This window comes from Prunus persica, chromosome G4 (assembly GCF_000346465.2).
Source record: "Prunus persica cultivar Lovell chromosome G4, Prunus_persica_NCBIv2, whole genome shotgun sequence".
Lineage (NCBI taxonomy): Eukaryota > Viridiplantae > Streptophyta > Magnoliopsida > Rosales > Rosaceae > Prunus > Prunus persica.
The window spans coordinates 20,733,567-20,755,213 of record NC_034012.1 but is presented as its reverse complement, the minus strand read 5'-3'; the positions used below and the strand labels follow the sequence as shown (position 1 = coordinate 20,755,213).

The following is a 21,647-nucleotide window of genomic DNA, read 5'->3' as shown; positions in this document are numbered from 1 at the left end:
TTGCCTTCCTTATGTACTCTAACTATTTGTTTGAAACACTTGATGTTTATTTTTGTTTTGTATGAACATTTTGCCTTGCTTAGGGCAAGGTTATTTTGATTTTCTATGATATTAGGCTTGTTGTCATTTGATATCGGTTGTGCTAGCAAAATAATAATCATGTGATTGATAGGAATTAGCCAGAGTCAGGCGTTTCATTAGATAGGTGTCGAAAGGCAGAAGGTACAAGAGATGGTCGAGTCGAGGCTCAAAACCAAAGTCTAAAGAAACATAATGTCCTAGGGTCTAGGTATGTTTACTTATAGTCGTACTTGAGGTGATCAGCGTTCCAAGGGTGAGGCAAGGTCTTGCCCATGGGATTACGAAGCTGATAAGTGTCGGGGCAGCAGACCTTGGTGATCTCGTAAGGACCTTCCCATGTAGGACCCAAGGTACCTTCAGCAGGGTTTTTGGTGGCCAAGGAGACCTTCCGCATGACCTAGTCCCCAGTCTTGAATGCACGGGGTTTGACTTGGGAGTCATAGTACTTGGCGATACGCTGTTTGTACGTGACATTGCGCATGTTGGATTGGTCATGAAGCTCGTCAATGAAGTCGAGGCTCAGGGCTAACTGCTCGTCATTTGCCTAGGCCTCATAAGTGGAGGTTCGGTATGTGGGCTAGCCAATCTCAACTGGTGCCACGGCCTCGGTACCAAAGGAAAGAGAGAACGGTGTTTCTCCTGTGAAGGTACGGAAGGTGGTGCGGTAGGACCAGAGAACCTCTGGGAGTAGCTCTGGTCAGCAACCCTTGGCTTTGTCAAGTTTGGTCTTCAGAGTCTTTTTTATGATCTTGTTCACGGCTTCAACCTGGCCATTGGATTGGGGATGGGCTGGGGAGGCAAAGCAAAGACGTATCTTGAGGTTGGAACAAAATTGCTTAAACTTTGCATTGTCAAATTGTCGGCCGTTGTCTGTGATGATGGTGTTAGGAATGCCGAAACAACATACGATATTCTGCCAGACGAATGTTTCGATGCGAGCTGCAGTGATGGTGGCTAAGGCTTTAGCTTCAGCCCACTTGGTGAAGTAGTCCATAGCTAAAACTGCGTACTTGACCTGGCCCTTGCCTTCAGGCATAGGTCCAATGAGGTCAAGTCCCCATTGGGCGAATGGCCAAGGATTGACCATGGCTGTCAATGGTTCAGTTGGAAGTTGTGGGATGTTGGCAAACCGTTGACAGTTGTCGCACTTCTAGGTGAAGGCCTGGGCATCTATATGAAGTGAGGGCCAGAAATATCCTTGCCTAATGGCTAAGCGAGAGCCGGAGTGATTGCCGCAGATGCCCTCATGAATCTCCCAAAGGACATAATTATCTTCTTCTGGAGTCAGGCACCGGTGGTAGGGGAGGCTAAAGCCACAATTGTATAGAGAGCCATTGATGATCAAGTATCGAGCGGAGCGATATCGAACACACCGCGCTTCAGCAGGATCAGCAGGTAGTGTCTGGTTCTACAAAAACTAAAGGATGGGGTCCATCCATGTGGGGCTGTGATCAATGGTGCAGATGAGTGGTGCTTGTGTGCTAGGCTAATCCAAGAGCTCCATGTGGATGTTGTATCGATGCCTTGCTCTATGGCTGAGGCTAGCCTGGCCAAAGCATCAGCATGGCTGTTCTTAGAGCGTGGCACCTGGCTTACGAGATAAGCGTCGAAAGTTGCAAGCAGGTGGTGGGTATGCTGGAGGGAGGCTGTCATAGAGATGTCCTTGGCCGTGAAGTCCTGGTTGACTTGAAGGACATCGAGTTGTGAGTTGCTGAATATCTGAATTTGCTTGGCGCCCATCTCCTTGGCTAGTGAAGGCCAACTAAGAGTGCTTCGTATTCGGCCACATTGTTAGAGCCGTGGAATTTGAAGCAGAGGGCGTACTCAAGGACAACCTTGTCTGGAGATATGAGAAAGAGGCCGGCCCCACATCCTTGAGTATTGGAGGAGTCATCCACATATAAGGGCCACAAGGGCTGGGTCAGGTCTAGGGTGCCAGTGCTGGTGACGTGGTCCTGGCTCAAAGGAAGATTGGGTTCGGTTATGATCTTGGCAGCGGCCGAAGTTTGGGGTTTTGTGAATTTTGATATGAAGTCAGCGACGGCCTGGCCCTTTGTAGCTGGGCGGAGTTTGTAGTGGATATCAAACTCACCAAGTTCAATGGTCCACTTAACCAACCTCCCAGAAGTTTCTGGCTTCTGCAACACTTGCCTGAGCAGTTGGTTGGTTAAGACATGGATGGTGTGAGCTTGGAAGTATGGTCTGAGGCATCTAGCCGAAACTACCAGGGTGAATGCCAGTTTCTTAATGTCTGGGTACCGAACCTCGGCATCTTGTAATGCCTTGCTAACATAATGCACCGGGTGCTCAGCACTTTCCTTTGGTCGAATGAGCACAGAGCTCTAGCCGAGACGGAGAGGTAAATCATAAGGATGTCTCCAGGCTCGGGGGTTGATAATAAAGGGGCCCGGCTCATATACTAGCATCCATGAAACTAAGGAGGGCATGGCCAGCTGTGGCGTCAACAAGCTGGTTAATGCGGGGTAGGGGGAAGCTATCTTTCATGCAGACCTGATTAAGATTGGTGTAGTCTACACACATACGCCAACCCTTTTTTGGTTTGCGGACCATCACCACATTAGACAGCCAGGTGGGATACTCCACTTCTTTGATGAATCCGATGCTGCTCAACTTATCCACCGCCGCCCTCATGGCCTCATAATGCTTTAGGTCATAAGCACGACGCTTCTGCCGAACGGGTCGGACGGTAGGATTAATGCTTACTCGATGGGATATGATGTCTGGTGATATGCCAGGCATGTCATTGTAAGACCAGGCGAAGACCTCAGAGTTGAGGCGGAGGAAGGTTACGAGATCAAAGCGAGGTGCCGATCCGGACCTACCGATCCGAGATGTCATCATGGAGAGTAACTAGCTCAAGGTCTTCCACAGGTTCGGCCTGTTGGGTGACAGATTCCTCACAGTAGTCTTCAAGTCGTACAATGCCAGCTTGAGGAAGGGATGTAGCCTTGGTTACTGCTAGGGCCTCACCCCTATGTTAGCGATTAGTGGATTTCACTGCTGAAGCATAGCAGCTTCATGCCCCAAGTTAGTCGTCGCGCACCGTGCTTGTGCCATGTGGTGTGGGGAATTTCAACAGTAGCATATGTGCGGAAATGAAAACCTTCATTTGGGCCAGGGCAAGGCGCCTAAGGATGACGTTGTAGGCTATGGGACAGTCAACAATGAGAAAAGGAGTGGTGACCATCGCCCGCTGGGGTGCTGCTCCAATAGAGATGGGCAGATGGGTGCTTCCAATGGGCTAGACAACATCACCAGAGAAGCTCACAAGGGGTGTGATGCTTCGGTTGAGCAAGTGAGATGGGACCTGGAGCTCGTTGAAAGCATCAGCAAACATCACATTGACCGAGTTGCCAGTGTCCACCAAGATACGCCCAACGTCGAAGTTAGAAATGTCGGCACGGATAATGAGTGGGTCATCATGGGGAGAATAACACCACGTTCCTCCTCCTCACAGAAGGTAATGGGGGCCCAGCCCGATTTTTGTGTCTTCGGCAGGCGTCCCTGCTCAGTACTGAAGACCTGGTGCGCATAGGTGGAGCGGACATAATGTTTGATGAAGTTGTTAGAGGTTCCAGCCATGGTAGGACCACCACTGATGGCTGAGATCATGTTGATCTGTCGTTGGTGAGGGTTAGGTGGGGGTGGGAGGTTGTGCACATATTTGTCCAGCTTCCCTTCAATGATGTTGCGCAAGGCAACCGAAGATTCAGTATCGTGGCCACCAAACTGATGAAAGCGACAGAAGACACCTGTGTTTGGCACAGGCTTGCTAGTCAGTCTCCTGGGGGGAGGCTTGGGTATCATTGGTGCCTCGCGCACCAGGACATTCTCATAGGTGGTGAAGACCTCGAACGTAGGCTTGGGTGTGAAAGGGAGTGGGGCCCGATCACTTGTCCGTGTAAGGTTGCTTCCATTGGATTGTGGTGGTTACCATGTCTGCCACGCTTGCTATTGCTGAAGGTATGCTGGTAGCTATGCTTCCTTTTTGGTTGCGGGGCACCCTGGGTACTTGGGGCGGGAGCAGAATGCCGAGGTGGGGCTGGGGTGGGTACTTAAGCAGGTGGAGGATCACCGAAAGTGCTACGTGCCAGGGTGGTTGGGCCACTCTTGGAATTGAAGTACTCAGCCTTGGCGTGAACTGCTGCCTGCTTCATTAGCTCTGCATATGTGTTCCAAGGGTTGCTATGAACCAAGTAGCGGAAGTTGGAGTCACGGAGGCCACTCTTGAAGGCACCGAAGGCAGCGCGGTCATCAGTCTCTGGGCAGCGGGAGTATTCGTGGCTAAACCAGGCTGCATACTCCTGAAGGGGCTCATCCTCACCCTGCCGAAGCATGTACAGGTCGTCCGCAGAGTATAGGCGATCAGTCTGGATCATGAAGTGGCTAAGAAGGTCTCCTTCAGACTATCAAATAAGTTGATGGTGCGGGTGTTCAGCCTGTAGAACCAATTCAGGGCTGCATCGCTGAGGGTGGAAGGGAAGAGGAGGCACATGCCTTTGTCACTAAGGCCCTTACACCCAAGGGCAGACTGGAAAAAGTGTATGTGGGTGAGAGGATCCTCCTTGCCAATGTAGAAGGCGATGTGGAGTGGCTGGATGTCTCTCTTTTGGTGGTAATTGAGGATACGTTCGGTAAAGGGCACGGGTCGTGGTTTCGCCCAGAGGGGTTGGTGGCTGCGGTGCTGCTCGCTCTACATGCGCCGGACCTTCTCGAAGAGAAGCCTCATGGCCGGGTCGGCATGAGGGAAAGTCTCGAGTGTTGAAGGCCTGGAGGGTGGGCGGGTACGGGCTGGGTAAGGCTCCCACTCTTCGAATGCCTCGGTGTGATAAGATTCCCAGTCTTCTGGATGGTAAGGTTCCCCGTTATCCGAGTCCCCTGCACCTTTTCCAGCTAGTAGGTGGGTGGGCTTCGGTGGGGGCCCTAGGGTCTCTGAGATTAACAGGGATAGGGATAAGGTCTGTCTGACGATCCAAGAGACAGTCCCTGCAATCCCTGTAGACCTTCGTTGGTGCCTGGGGCCGATCTTTCGGTGGGGAGATGTGAAGGAGCATGACTTAGTTAGTTCCAGAGGGCCTTTACCCTTGCCGAGTCTAGACTGGGCCGGGGCACTGTGGTGAGATGGCACTGGTTGGTTCAGCTGGGTATGCTCAACATCCTAGGTAAACTCATGTTGGGAGTCCTGGACCTGAGCCTTTTCCTAGTTACGCTTTAAGGTGCGGTAGTCATGTTCCAGCTCGACGTTCTTGATATGAAGGTGTTCATATTTCTCGGACATATTGGCGACACTGGCGCGGAGGAGCTCCACTTTTGCCTGGAGATTGACATCTACCGAAGGTTTCCTTCGAGAGCTACCCTCGCGGGGGGGTATGGTGCTGAGTATCGTGGCTATCCTCGGTCGGCATAGCGGAGTGTGGGGTGAAGAAGAGGTGACGGGGCCTGATGGGAGAAGGAGCCAGCTGGGCTGCTAAAGAAAAATGGGATTCAGAAGTCTATTCTCACAGACGGCGCCAAACTGTTGATGCTCTTTTTGGGAGGTCAACTTAGAGAGAAGTAGGTAGTCTTCAGCAGGGGAGAAGGTGAAGACCTTCAGAAGACAGAGTAGGAGAAGCAGTTGTTAAGCTTCAGACACTGGTGTGGTGCCGGCCGAAGGCTCTCCAATGCTTAAGTCAGCTAAGAGTGGTAAATTTGGCAGAGTAATAGTAAAAGTGAGAAAGTAGTTACCCTTTAACCTCCATAGTTCTGATGTTTAGCTCAAACTAGCAAGAAAGGGATCGAGTTACAACAATCTGATCCATTACAAATAGATTGTTGGTATATTGGCAAGAAATAAAGCTTTCTGTACATAGTCTAGCCATTAACATGGCAGAATTTATGCATGAGAGTATAGAAGAACATGAAGGAGATTTACAGGAGGAAGAATTGGAATTTGCATCAGCAGCACTGGATGACTCCCTACTGGATGACTCCCTGCCAGATGTGGTGGATCTTTTGCAAGAAATACACCAAGGAACAGAAGAGGATCCTAGACCTACTTTCATCAGCACATTACTAGAAGAACCATTGAAGGATGAAATCATTGCACTTCTGCATGATTTCAAAGACTGTTTCGCATGGGATTACCATGAAATACCTGGACTGGACAGAGGATTGGCAGAGCACAAACTGCCAATGAAAGAAAGATGCTTACTAGTCAAGCAAGCCAGAAGATGGATGTCCATGGAGACAGAACCCAAAGTTAAAGAAGAGATAGAGATACTGGTTTGAGCAGGTTTTATCAGACTACCCATTTATGCTGATTGGCTGTCCAATATTGTACTAGTTCTTAAAATAAAAACAGGGGGGGCAGTCAGAATCTGCGTGGACTACAGAAATCTAAATGAAGCATCTCCCAAAGACGAGTATCCTATGCCTGTGGCAGACATGCTAGTAGACGGAGCTGCTCATAACCAAATGCTGTCATTCATGGATGGCAATGCAGGATACAATCAGATAATGGTAGCAGAGGAAGACATCCACAAGACAACCTTCATGTGTCCAGGGCATATAGGCGCTTTTGAATACACTGTAATGCCTTTCCGTTTGAGCAATGAATTCTGTTTTTCATGACATGATAGGCCATTCTCTAGAAGTATACATAGATGATGTGGTGATTAAATCTCCAGAAAAAGGAGATCATGTATCAAATTTAAAGAAAACATTTCTAAGAATGAGGCAACACAAGTTGAAAATGAATCCCAAGAAGTGCGTTTTTGGAGTTCAAGCTGGCAATTTCTTAGGTTTCCTGGTCCACCAAAGAGGAATAGAAATCAACAAGAACAAAGCAAATCTATCATGAAAGCTTTGCCACCTTGGAACAAGAAAGAATTACAAAGTCTCCTAGGGAAGAATTACAAAGTCTCCTAGGGAAGATCAACTTTCTAAGAAGATTCATATCCAATTCTGCAGGAAAAATCTAGCCTTTCTCCTCATTGTTAAGATTAAAGTAAGAACAGACATTTAAATAGGAAGAACAACACCAGCAGGCTTATGAGAAAATCAAGCATTACCTCTCAAATCCGCCAGTTTTGTCCCCACCGAAGAGGGGCAGACCTCTGGGAGTCCTTTAGTTCAGGTTAACAAAGAAAGAAAGGGACAGGCAGTCTAATACCTAAGCAGAACTCTGACAGAAGTAGAAAGGAAATATTCTGCAATCGAAAGGCTTTGTTTGGCTTTATACTTTACTGCTACAAAGCTCAGACATTACATGGTACCCTTTACCATCTACATCATTGCCAGAACAGTTTTAATCAAGTATATGCTGACAAGACCAATGTTGAGGGGGAGAACTAGTAAATGGACTCTGGCCCTATCAGAATTTGCCTTCAGATATGTTCCATAGAAGTCCATCAAAGAACAGGCTGTTGCAGATTTCCTGTTAGATCATCCAGGAGAAGAAATTGAGAATATGGATTCCATGGATATAGCCAATGCAGATCTGCTGACCAGAGCTCACACTTGTCTCAATATTCCTAGTTATTCAGTCCATCTCACCCCCTGGAAGCTATACTTTGATGGATCTAAAACTGATTTAGCCTCTGGAGCAAGAATTGTTTTAGAAGATCCACTAGGAATCAGACACTGTTATTCATTCCAGCTAGATTTCCAGTGCACCAATAACATGGCAGAATACGAAGCTTTAATCATAGGTCTTGAAATGCTGGTAGAATTGGGAGTTCAGTGTGTGGAAATTCTGGGAGATTCCATGCTTATACTAAAACAGATTGCTGGAGAGTACAAGTGTTTGAGTCCCTCCTTAGCTGTCTATTTAGTGGTACTCAGAAATCTCCTGGCAGAATTCAGGGAAGCCACTTGGGAACATATTCCAAGGGAAAAAAACCTTGCAGCCAATGAGATGTCCTAGATAGCCATAGGAGTACAGATGCCTCAAGACTGTGTACAGAGAATCATCAAGGTAGGAAGGAAAAGTCTGGCATCTGTTCTTACTAGAGGGATGGAGGTAGATGTCAATTATGCCATGATGAGTGAGGAGGACTGGAGATTGCCCCTAATTAATTATTTACAATATCCAGCCCTCCCATCCGAGAAAAGGATAAGAATCATGGCTTTAAATTATGTCATGTGGAATGAAGAGTTGGTTCGGAAAACCAAAGATGAGTTGCTCTTAAGATGCTTAGGGAAAGAAGAATACATGAAAGTCATGGGAGAAGTCCATGAGGGAATTTGTGGAGCACATCAAGGCGGAAGGAAGATGTGTTGGTTGATTAGGAAGTAAGGTTACTTCTAGCCTACCATGATGAAAGACTACATAGAATATTCCAAGGGATGTGAAGCTTGTCAAAGACATGGTCCAATCCAGCAGGCTCCCTGAGTCCCCATGAATCCAGTCGTCAAGCCATGGCCATTCAGAGGATGGGCAATGGACCTCATTGGCAAAATCTATCCAGCCAGTAGAAAACAACATTGTTTTATCATTGCGGCTACAGATTATTTCACCAAATGGGTAAAATCCAAGCTAGTCAAATCCACCACATCTCAAGAGATCATTACCTTCATAGAAGAACAGATTGTGCAAAGGTTTGGCATACCAGAATCAATCACCACTAATAGGGGAACTTCCTTCATATCCAGAGAAATGCTAGACATGGCAGAAGCATTCAAGTTCAAACTACTTCAATCCACTCCTTATTATGCACAGGCTAATGGACAGACAGAATCAAGCAACAAGGTGATTATCAACATTATCAGGAAAATGCTTGAGGAAAATCCAAGGCAATGGCATGAAAAACTGTCAGAAACCTTGTGGGCCTATAAAACTTCAAAAAGAGAAGCAACTGGCATGACTCCATATGCCCTAACCTATGATCATGATGCAATTCTGCCCATGGAAATCGCAGTTCAGTCCATCAGAATTGCCAAGCAACATAATTTAGTTGGAGAAGACTACTCACAAGCAATGTTGATGTAATTGGAGGGATTGGATGCAAGTATGATTGATACCCTCAACAAACTCTTATAGAAAAACAAGCTGTGGCAAGAGCCTATAACAAGAGAGTTAGAAACAAGAGTTTTGAAGGAGAAGTTGTCTGGAAGGCAGTTCTACCCCTTGGAGAACACGTTGCTGGTTATGGAAAGTGGTCACCCACATGTGAAGGACCTTTCATAATTAAGCAAGTCCTTGGATTAGGGGCATACATGTTACAAGACCAAGATGGGGACATCCATGCTGTGCCAATCAATGGCAAATGGTTGAAAAAGTCATATCCAACCATGTGGGATTCATAGGCAGTACAAACAAATCCTAGGATCGAAGCAGAAAAGGATAAAATTGTTGTTTAAATGTTTTCAGTCAGTTCTTGTAAATATTTATTTCTTGCTTTCTAGATTTTGTGTTTCTTGTTTTTGAACAAAATGAAAAGACAAGTCTCACAAAATAAATAGGAGCCCTTTATTAAATATAGTCATCTTTACATGACTAAGTTTTATTACAAAATAGAAGTTTAAAGTCCTATTTTTCTAAGAGTCTCCTGCAGTCCAGTCTTCTTGATGGATAGTTCTTTTTGGAGGAGTACTCCCTGGTGGATGAAGGCTTCTGCAATCTCTAAAGCAGGTTTTGAAGCTGAGACCATACTCTGCACAAGGAAAGTGGCCTTAGTTTTCGCTCCCAGCCCAACACCAAGCTTGTTTTGCCTCTCTCTTAATCCAGCCAGTTTCTTCTGGAGTTCTTCAATATGTTTCTGTAGCTTATTAGCAGTAGACTTGGTCTCCTAACAATCGGCAACCATCATATCCAGTTCTGCTTTCTGTTTCTTTTGGTCTGCCAGATTGGCTTCATGAGTAGTCTTGTAGAACTCAGAGGCATGGAAGGAAGGCTTGAGATCTTCGTAACAGTTGTGAAGGTTGAGCACATCTCTTCCCAGAACCAAGCTAATCTCAAGGATAGGCCTGGGAGCCATGTTTTCCCTATGCAGCAGGTCCAGATCTTTCATCAACTAATCAACAACTTCCTTATTCTCATCCAAATCCCACTCAATTGACTGCCAGAACTTCACCCTTCCCACTGCCTCATCCACTGCTTTTAACTTGGCTTTCCCTGGAGTAGCTCCAAGTTTCTCCAATTGCTACAGTTGAGCATCTAAGTCCATGGCTTCAAACTCTTCCAACTCTGGATCAGCAAAGGAGGCTGTGGTAGTTGAACCAGGAATAGAATGAATGGGCATATGCAGGAAAGAACTTTAATTAGCTCCATGCAAGAACTAGAATAAAAGAGAACTGAAGTAGGATAACACTTACGACCACAATAGGAGGCTTGAGAGGACTGGTCACCACAACTAAAGTCCTAGCAGTTCTGTCCTCCTCCACCTAGAAAGGCAGGAACCTCAATTAGAAAGACATAAATAGACAGGACTATGGAAACCAGATAGAATTGAGAAAGAACATAAGCTACCTCAGGTTCTAGGACCGCTGGAGAATGTTCTGCCTCCACATCATCAAAAAGAGCCAATTCTGAGCTGGTGGGCTCTGTCCTTTGAGCTTCTCGCTGTTTTTCAGTCAGCTCAATGCTCTCTGCTATTACTTCAGCAGGAATTTCTTCCTGCAAAAGGACAGAACTCAAGTCAGAAAGAGTAAAACAAATCAAAACTATGGCAAAGGAAGCAAGGATCCTTTCTACAAGGAATCTCACCTCTTCTTCTCCTTTTTTTGTCTTTTCTTTGTCCACTTTGGAGACCTCCTTCTCCTATTCTACGACTTTAAAGGCCTCTTACAGCTTTTCATCAGTCTCTGTGGTTTCGGTGGGAACAGTTGCAGCCTCTTCTGTCTCCTCAGATTCTTGGACAGCTCTCTTTCTAAGCCTTTTCACTTTGGTTAGGGGAGGGGAAGAACTTTCAACTACCAATATACAAATAGAAGAAGTCAGAAATGAACTTAGAACTGATCAGAAGGGCGATAGAGCTAAAGATACCAGAATTCTACCTGCAGGATCAGGCTGGACAGCACTATCCTGAGCTTGAGTGGCTTCCTATCTTTTGTTCTTTCTGGCAGAAGGAGTTGCCTTAGCACTTGGTTCTGCCAGAGTCTCATAATCATCCTCCTCATCACAAAAAGAGAGCTCCAGGTCTCCACCAGCAATAACAGAAGTAGCTACACCAAAAGAAGAAAGGGCTAGTAGACAATCCAGCAAGAAACAAGCCTAAGGGTAGAATTCAGAAACTTACCAATCAATTCTCCAACCTGAACAGCTTGTCCCCCAAGGTTCCTTATCATAGAAGGATCTGATACAAATAGACAGAACAGAGTTTTAAACATCAGCACCAGAGCAGTATAAGATAATCACTGACGGAATGGAATGAAAGAGGCAGAATTGAGAGTTTACCTTCAATCACTTGGGCATTGATGTCTTTGATTGTCTGTGCCATAAATTTCTTGGCCTCTGCCCCTGCATGGACATTCCAGGAATCCCAGCCAACAAAGAACATCTTAGTGGCAGAACTGGAGTCAAGCAGACCAGCAAACTAGCTTTCTACCAGGCGTCAAAATCGCCATAATTGCAGGAATTGGGCTCTCATGATGCATAGAGAGCATCCACACAGTTATTTATCTTATTCACTGAGCATCTGCAGTCCTTGTGCACATCTAAGTCATCTAAATCCCTCCACAAGATTTCATTGGAATGAGCTGAAGGCAGCTAAGTTGCCTGGCACATAAGTTGGGGTGGTAGACTTCTGCGCCCAAGTGGTAGTTAAGAGGTTTACCCCTACCATGGGCAGATCCCGGGGTAGCATCACACTCAGGAACTTCTTCCTGAAATCAATTATGGCTTCTTCTTCTTTAGGCTCCTCTTCAAAAAGTCTGTATCCAAGCTGAAACCAAGGATAGGACCTCCTAAGCACTACCTGCCACTGAGCAGCAGACCTCTTGGTGCAGTGCCTAAAAAACATCAAACACTCTTCAATCGATCTCTTGGGCACTTCTGCTGACATCAAAAAATGCGCCATGACTTGGTCTTCAAGCAGAACAAATGCGCCATGACTTGGTCTTCAGGTAGAACAATGTTTGGGAACCTCAATTCTGGGAAATAAACATGCAGCCAGATTTGGATCATCCAGAAGGCACCAGGACCAGATAGGTTCAGAGGATTCTCCAAGGTAGCAGTATGCAGATTCTTGTACATATGAGCCAGAACTATTAGCCCAAGCCCCACATCTGTGTGATTATGCAGAGCTTCTGCCAGGTGCTTGTATTCAAGCAGAACTGCTGACGAACGGTTTGGAAAGAAAAACCTTTTCAACCAATACAGAAGGAACAACATGTACTATTGATCCCTATCTTTTTTAGTACTGAATTTCTTCAGATAGTTCGAAAATGAGCAGTTCTGGTTGATCATGGCAGGGGAGATAGTGAATGGCTTGGCATGTTTTTCCTGGTTCTTTCTCCTGTGATAATCACCAACCGTATCAACAGGCCTTCCATGAGTTCTAAACCCAAAAATATGAGCCATGTCCAGCAAGGTGGGAGTCATGGACCCAAACGGAAGGCGAAAGTATTACTGACAGAAATCCAGAAGCACAGAGCAGTAGCCAGAAGGTTCTCATATCTGTTAATAGACTGCTTGGACAAAAGGATTGCGTCATAAATCCCAACCCTCTTCCAGTGAGCTCCATGCCTCAGAAGAAGCCTATCAATCTAGTCTGACCATTTCACCGCACTGTTCCTCACTTCACTTCAAGGAAACGAGCGGCTCAGGTTCTTGCTGACCCAGGTGTGAGAAGCCAGAGGAGTAGAACTTTGAAAACATAGAGGGGCCTTAGCATCATCCTTGAACAAGTTGGCCATCTCCTTCGGCACAGAACCAAACCAGTGAGGGCCCAGAACAAGGGTGTTTTCGAATAGATGGAGGATGTTTTCGTCCAGATTCTTCTGGGCATATGGGTGAAGCTTGCTGTGAACCTCGATTGCATGTTGATCAACACCATCTCCAGTAAGATAAGCAGGACATCGTGAAGAAGAAGAGCTCTTGGCACGAGTTTTTGGGGAAGACATCTTCGAATTCAAACAAATAATAGGGAAGAATTGAAGAATAAGCGAAAGACCAGAAGTTTTCGAAGGGAAATAGAAGCTGAAACAGAGTTAGGTTTTTTATGAACAGGAACAGGGTTCTGTAAATCTTATAAAGAGTTCGAAGAAAGATCGTGGGAAGTGAAGAAATTACCCAGATTAAAATAGCTGTTAAAAATACCCACTTCCCCACGAAGCCTAGTAGAATAGACAAACGTGTGCTAGTGCAACGGCAGGAAATGACGTGCATCATTAATTGGCCAATCATTAAGAATTGAACCATTTTAAAACGATTCAGACTTAAGGGGGCATTGTTTGGGCCTAAGAATTCCACACGCTAGCCTATTTTGACGAAGAGGCCCATAAATAGAAAAACAGAAGAATGGGCCTTAACTCCAGAAAGCAGCCCAATCGACATTAGAAGCCCAAGTTTTTTGCAAAGGTGGCAGAGGTTTAAAAACACAAAAATAACCAATAAAATTGCCAATTAAATGGTAATTCATCACCAAGCAGGTCGAAAACCTCTAAGAAATTGGATTAAACCCAGCTTTTGAAAAATTCTCGTCACTTGATCTCAAAAGCGAGTCAGCAGATCTTTTTTACTAAAAAATGTTTTCCCAAAAGAGCCCCACGTGACTTCCTGACTTTGAAAAGTCAAAATTTTCAACTATCACAGAGGAGTTGACAGGGAGTTAATGAAGGGAGGTCTTACATGAAGACTTCTCCATTTTTTGTTGCCAAAGAAAGAAGATCAAGTGTCCAATTTCTTTGACCTATTGATTTTGGATCGACTCCAATACTTGGGCAATATCGTAATATGGTGGGAGGAGTCATTTGGTGAGTTTTGAGGGAAATCCAATTGCTAAAACTAGGCAATACACTAACCACTCCATTTACGAACGAACTTCGTAAGAACTTGGAGTGTCCAATTTCAATGACCTAGTGAATTCGGATCAAGCCCAAAACTTAGGAAACATCATAATACGGTGGGAGGAGTCATTTGGTGAGTTTTAAGTGAAATCCAATTGCCAAAACTAGGCAATATACCAACCACTCCATTTACGAACGAACTTCATATGAACTTGAAGTGTCTAATTTCGTTGACCTACTCAATTCAGATCGAGCACAAAACTTGGGCAACATCATAATATGGACCGAGGAGTCATTTTGTGAATTTTCAGTGAAATCCAACTGCTAAAACTACACAATACACCAACCACTTGATTTACGAACGAACATCGTAAGAAGTTGAAGTGTCGAATTTCATTGACCTATTGAATACGGATCGAGCCCAAGACTTGGGCAACATCATAATATGGTGGGAGGAGTCATTTGGTGTGTTTTGAGAGAAATGCAATTGCTACAACTATGTAATATACCAACCACTCCATTTTTGAACGAACTTAGTGTGAACTTGAAGTGTCCAGTTTCGTTCTCCTAGTGAATTTGGATCGAGCCCAAAACTTTACCAACATCATAATATGGTGGGAGGAGTCATTTGATGACTTTTGAGTGAAATCCAATTGCTAAAACTATACAATCCACCAACCACTCCATTTACGAACGAATTTTGTACAAACTTAAAGTGTCCAGTTTCGCTGACCTATTGAATTCGGATCGAGCCCAAAACTTTGGCAACATCATAATATGGTGGGAGGAGTCCTTTGGTGAGTTTTGAGTGAAATCCAGTCGCAAAAACTCTGCAATACACCAACCACTCCATTTACGAACGAATTTCGTACGTGCTTAAAGTGTCCAATTTCTTTGAGGACCGACTCCAAAGGTTGGGCAACATCATAATATTGTGGGAGCAGTCATTTGGTTTGTTTTGAGTGAAATCCAAATGCTAAAACTATGGATTACATCAACCACTCCATTTGCGAACGAACATCGTAAGAACTTGAAGTGTCGAATTTCATTGACCTAGAGAATTCGGATGGAGCCCAAAACTTGGGCAACATCATAATATGGTGGGAGGAGTCATTTAGTGAGTTTTGAGTGAAATCCAATTGCTAAAACTACGCACTACACCAACCACTCCATTTATGAACTAACATCATAAGAACTTGAAGTGTCGAATTTCATTGACCTAGAGAAATCGGATGGAGCCCAAAACTTGGGCAACACAAAAATATGGTGGGAGGAGCCATTTTGTTTGTTTTGAGTGAAATCCAATCGCTAAAACTATGCAATACACCAACCACTCCATTTAGAGTACGAACTTTGTAAGAACTTGAAGTGTCGAATTTCATTGACCTATTGATTTCGGATCGAGCCCAAAATTTGCACAACATCATAATATGGTGGGTGGAGTCCTTTTGGTGAGTTTTGAGTGAAATCCAATTGCTAAAACTATGCAATACACCAACCACTCCATTTAGAGTACGAACTTTGTACGAACTTGAAGTGTCCAACTTCATTGACCTAGTGAATTCAGACAGAGCCCAAAACTTGGGCAACATCATAATATGGAGTGAGGAGTCATTTGGGGAGTTTTGAGTCAAATCCAATTGTTAAAACTATGCAATATACCAACCACTCCATTTACGAACAAACTTCGTATGAACTTGAAGTATCCAGCTTCGTTGACCTAGTGAATTCGGATCAAGCCCAAAACTTGAGCAACATCATAATATGGTGGGAGGAGTCATTTGGTTAGTTCTGAGTGAAATCCAATCCCTAAAACTACGTAATACACCAACTACTTGATTTACGAACGAACATCGTAAGAACTTGAAGTGTCAAATTTCATTGACCTATTGAATTCGGATTGAGCCCAAAACATGGGCAACATCATAATATTGTGCGAGGAGTCATTTGGTGAGTTTTGAGAGAAATGCAATCGCTAAAACTATGTAGTACACCAACCACTCCATTTTCGAACGAACTTCGTATGAAATTGAAGTGTCCAGTTTCATTCTCCTAGTGAATTCGGATCGAGCCCAAAACTTGGGCAACATCATAATATCGTGGGAACAGTCATTTGGTGAGTGTTGAGTGAAATCCAATTGCTAAAACTATGCAATCCACCAACCACTCCATTTACGAACGAACTTCGTATGAACTTCAAGTATCCAGTTTCGTTCTCCTAGTGAATTCAGATATTGCCCAAAACCTGGGCACCATCATAAAATGGTGGCAAGAGTCATTTGGTGAGTTTTGAATGAAATCCAATTGCTAAAACTATGCAATACACCAACCACGCCATTTACGAACGAACTTCGTATGAGGCTGAAGTGTCCAATTTCTTTGACCTAGTGAATTCGGATCGAGCCCAAAACTTAGTCAACATCATAATATGGTGGGAGGAGTCATTTGGTGAGTTTTGAGTGAAACCCAATTGCTAAAACTATGCAATTGACCAACCACTCCATTTACGAACGAATTTCATACGAACTTGAAGTCTCCAGTTTCGTTGACCTATTAAATTCAGATCCAGCCCAAAACTTTGGCAACATCATAATATGGTGGGTGGAGTCGTTTGGTCAGTTTTGAGTGAAATCCAATTGCTAAAACTATGCAATACACCAACCACACCATTTAAGAACAAACTTCATAAGAAGTTGAACTATCCAGTTTCTTCGACCTATTGATTTCGTATCGAGCCCAAAATTTGGACACCATAATATGGTGGGAGGAGTCCTTTAGTGAGTTTTGAGTGAAATCCAATCGCTAAAACTCTACAATACACCAATCACTCCATTTAGGAATGAATTTTGTACGTACTTGAAGTGTCCAATTTCTTTGAGGACCGACTCCAAAAGTTGGGCAACATCATAATATGGTGGCAAAAGTCATTTGGTTTGTTTTGAGTGAAATCCAATCGTTACAACTATGCAATACACCAACCACTCCATTTAGATAACGAACTTGAAGTGTCCAATTTCATTGACCCAGTGAATTTGAATTGAGCCCAAAACTTGGGCAACATCATAATATGGAGCGAGGAGTCATTTGGTGAGTTTTGAGTGAAATCCAAAAGCTAAAACTATGCATTGCACCAACCACTCCATTTATCGAACGAACTTCATACGAACTTGAATTGTCCAATTTCATTGGCCAATCGATATCGGATTCAGCCCAAAACTTGGGCAACATCATAATATGGTGCGAGGAGTCATTTGGTGAGTTTTGACTGAAATCCAATCGCTAAAACTATGCAATACACCAACCACTCCATTTACGAACAAACTTCGTATAAAATTGAAGTATCCAATTTCGTTGACCTAGTGAATTCGGATCGAGCCGAAAACTTGGGCAACATCATAATATGGTGGGAGGAGTGGTTTGCCGAATTTTAAGTGAAATCCAATCGCTAAAACTATGCAACACACCAACCACTCCACTTAGGAACGAATTTCATTCGAACTTGAAGTGTCGAATTTTTTTGACCTCCTGATTTCGGATCGACTCCAAAACTTTGGCAACATTATAATATGGTGGGAGGAGTCATTTGGTTTGTTTTGAGTCAAATCCAATCGCTAAAACTATGCAATACACCAACCACTCCATTTACGAACGAACATCGTCTGAACTTGAATTGTCGAATTTCGACAATGTCATAATATGGTGGGAGGAGTCCTTTGGTGAGTTTTGAGGGAAATCCAATTGCTAAAACTATCTAATACACTAAACACTTCATTTACGAATGAACTTCGTAAGAAATTGACGTATCCAATTTCTTTGACCTACTGATTTCAGATCGTGCCCAAAATTTGGACAACGTACTTGAAGTGTCGAATATCTTTGTGGATCGAGCCCAAAACTTGGGCAACCACATAATATGGTGGGAGAAGTCCTTTGGTGAGTTTTGAGTGAAATCCAATCGCTAAAACTATATAACACACAAACCACACCCTTTACTGTACGAACTTCGTAAGAACTTGAAGTGCCCAATTTCATTGACCTAGTCAATTCAGATTGAGCCCAAAACTTGGGGAACTCGTAATATTGTGGGAGGAGTCATTGGGTAAGTTTTGAGTGAAATCCAATTGCTAAAACTATGCAATACACCAACCACTCCATTTACGACCGAACTTCATAACAGCTTGAAGTGTCCTATTTCATTCACCTATTGATTTCGGATCGAGCCTAAAACCTGGACAACATCACAATATGGTAGGAAGAGTCATTTGGTGAGTTTTGAGTGAAATCCATTTGCTAAAACTATGCAATACACCAATCACTCCATTTACGGTACGAACTTCATACGGACTTGAAGTGTCCAACTTCTTTGACCTATTCATTTTGGATTGAGCCCAAAACTTGGGCAGCAACATAATATGGTGGGAGGAGTCGTTTGGTGATTTTTGAGTGAAATCCAATTGCGAAAACTATGCAATACACCAACCACTTCATTTACGGAACGAACTTTGAAGTGTCCAATTTCTTTGACCCATTGATTTCGGATCAAGCCCAAAACCTGGACAACATCATAATATGGTGGGAATAGTCCTTTGGTGAGTTTTGAGTGAAATCCAATCACTAAAACTATGCAATACACCGACCACTCCATTTACAAACGAACTTCGTATTAAATTGAAGTGTCCAATTTCGTTGACCTAGTGAATTCGGATTGAGCCCAAGACTTGGGCAACATCATAATATGGTGGGAAGAGTCATTTGGTGAGTTTTGAGTGAAATCCAATTGTAAAACTATGCAATCCACCAATCACTCCATTTACAAACGAACTTCGTACGAACTTCAAGTGTCCAGTTTCATAATCCTAGTGAATTCAGAGAGAGCCCAAAACCTGGGCAATATCATAAAATGGTGGCAGGCGTCATTTGGTGAGCTTTGAGTGAAATCCAATTGCTAAAACTATGCAATACACCAACCACGCCATTTACGAACGAACTTCGTACGAGGCTAAAGTGTCTAGTTTCTTTAACCTAGTGAATTCGGATCGAGCCCAAAACTTAGGCAACATCATAATATGGTGGGATGAGTCATTTGGTGTGTTTTGAGTGAAATCTAATTGCTAAAACTATGTAATCCACCAACCACTCCATTTACAAACGAATTTCGTACGAACATGAAGTGTCCAGTTTCGTTGAGCTATTAAATTCAGATCTAGCCGAAAACTTTGGCAACATCATAATATGGTGGGAGGAGTCGTTTGGTCAGTTTTGAGTGAAATCCAATCACTAAAACTATGCGATACACCAACCACTCCATTTACCAACAAACTTCGTAAGAACTTGAACTGTCTAGTTTCTTCGACCTATTGATTTCGTATCGAGCCCAAAATTTTGACAAACTCATAATACGCTGGGAGGAGTCCTTTGGTGAGTTTTCAGTGAAATCTAATCGCTAGAAATATGCAATACACCATCCACTCTATTTACAGTACGAACTTCCTACAAACTAGAAGTGTCCAATTTCATTGACCTATTAAATTCGGATCGAGCCCATAACTTTGGCAACATAATAATTTGTTGGGAGGAGTCATTTGGTGAGTTTTGAGTGAAATCCAATATCTAAAACTAGGCCTTACATCAATCACTCCATTGACGAACGAATTTCATACGAATTGGAAGGGTCCAATTTTTTTGATTTGTGGATTTCGGATCGACTCCAAAACTTGGGCAACATCATAATATTGAGGGAGGAGTCATTTTGTGAGTTTTGAATGAAATCCAACTGCGAAAACTATGCAATACACCAACCACTCCATTTACGAACGAACTTCATAAGAACTTGAAGTGTCCAATTTCTTTCACCTCTTAATTTCGGATCGAGCCAAAAACTTGGGTAACAACGTAATATGGTGGGAAGAGTCATTTGGTGAGTTTTGAGTGAAATCCAACTATGCAATACATCAACCACTCCATACGTACTTCGTACGTACTTGAATGTCCAATTTCTTTGACCTGTTGATTTCAGATCGACTCCAAAACTTGTGCCACTGAACTTCTTTTGATCGTAACTTCTTCGTTACAACTCCGATTTGAGCCCACTACGTGTCTACGGACTCATCTCGACGTGTTTTACGCAACGGTACAAGTGAAATCCCCAAATTCCTTCTCGAGTGAAAAGTCAACTTTCTCCAATAAACTATTCTGGGGGCAAAATTGTCTTTCCCTCTAATAAATTAATAATTAAGTATTATTTAAGAACTGGGTTGTTACACCAAAACTTAGGCAACATCATAACGTGGCGGGAGGAGTCATATGCTGAGTTTTGAATGAAATCCAATCTCTAAAATTATGCAATACACGAACCACTCCATTTACGAACAAACTTCGTACGAACTTGAAGTGTCCAATTTCTTTGACCTATTGATTTTGGATCGACTCCAAAACTTTTGCTACATAGTAATATGGTGGGAGAAGTCATTTGGTGTGTTTTGAGTGAAATCTAATGACTAAAACAATGCAATGCACCAACCACTTCATTTACAGTACGAACTTGAAGTGTCCAATTTCGTTGACCTAGTGAATTCGGTGAGTTTTGAATGAAATCCAATCGCTAAAACTATGCAATACATCAACCACTCCTTTTACGAACGAATTTCGTACAAACTTGAAGTGTCTAATTACTTTGACCTATTGCAAAGGCCAAGGCACGACATGTCAAGGCCTTGGTAGGACAAAGCAAGCCAAAGCCAACGCAAGGCAAGGCAAGCCATGCCAAGGCCAACGCAAGGCAAGGAAAGCCAAAGCCAACGCAAGGCAAGGCATGCCAAGGCCAACGCACAACATGCCAAGGCAAGGCATGCCAAGTGAAGGCTGTAAAAGGCAAGTACGTAAAAATACAAAGTGTCGGATGGGTAGCCTCGCCAAGTTTTGGGGAAAAGTTAAATGGAAAAGGAGGGGGAGGGACGAATCGAAGGGACGCAGGGCTGAATCTTACTGGATCGCGGCAGCAAGGCCACTCTGCCACTTACAATACCCCGTCGCGTATTTAAGTCGTCTGCAAAGGATTTTATCCGCCGCTCAGTAGAAATTATAATTTAAGGCGTCCCTCGTAGCTCGTCCGCCGTGAGGGCTTCACCAATGACACGTGCCTTTAGGGGCCTAGGGCCCCTTCTGAGGGTCGGCAAACGGGCGGCGGTCGCATGCGTCGCTTCTAGACATTCAGAGCATTGGGCAGAAATCACATTGTGTTAGCATCCACGGGACCATCGCAATGCCTTGTTTTAATTAAACAATCGGATTCCCCTGTCCGTACATATTCTGAGGCGGCTGTTTGATGCCCGGGGAAAGTCCCCGAAGGAATGCTCCCAGTCCGTCCCCCGACTGGCACGTGGCGACCCGCTCTCGCCGCAGGAGCAGCTCGAGCAGTCCACCGATAGCCAACGGGTTCAAGACTGGGACCCCCGTGCCCAGCCCTCAAAGACAATCCTTTTCCCGAGGTTCGGATCCATTTTGCTGACTTCCCTTGCCTACATTGTTCCATCGACCAGAGGCTGTTCACCTTGGAGACCTGATGCGGTTATGAGTACGACCAGGCGTGAAGGGCACTCGGTCCTTCGGATTTTCAAGGG

The 21,647-nt window shown here is 44.1% G+C and overlaps 1 protein-coding gene, 1 long non-coding RNA gene and 1 pseudogene across 2 annotated transcripts; 2 read left to right on the top strand and 1 right to left on the bottom strand.

Annotated features, from left to right (window-relative positions):
* Nucleotides 8,522-9,070, top strand: LOC109948702 (uncharacterized protein K02A2.6-like). Its single transcript, XM_020562402.1, has one exon. It carries the CDS (start codon nt 8,522-8,524, stop codon nt 9,068-9,070), a length of 549 nt encoding a protein of 182 aa, XP_020417991.1.
* LOC109948458 lies at nt 9,617-10,688 on the bottom strand. Its single transcript, XR_002271083.1, has 3 exons — nt 10,550-10,688; nt 10,396-10,464; nt 9,617-10,285 (listed from the first exon to the last, which is right to left on the bottom strand). It is a non-coding gene; the product is annotated as an uncharacterized LOC109948458 (long non-coding RNA).
* The window catches only part of LOC109948701, a 2,674-nt pseudogene continuing 2,379 nt past the window's right edge, over nt 21,353-21,647 (top strand).

Bases quoted from the DNA above. Each gene is read 5' to 3' on its own strand.
- LOC109948702 (XM_020562402.1), top strand. From the start codon at position 8,522: ATGGACCTCATTGGCAAAATCTATCCAGCCAGTAGAAAACAACATTGT.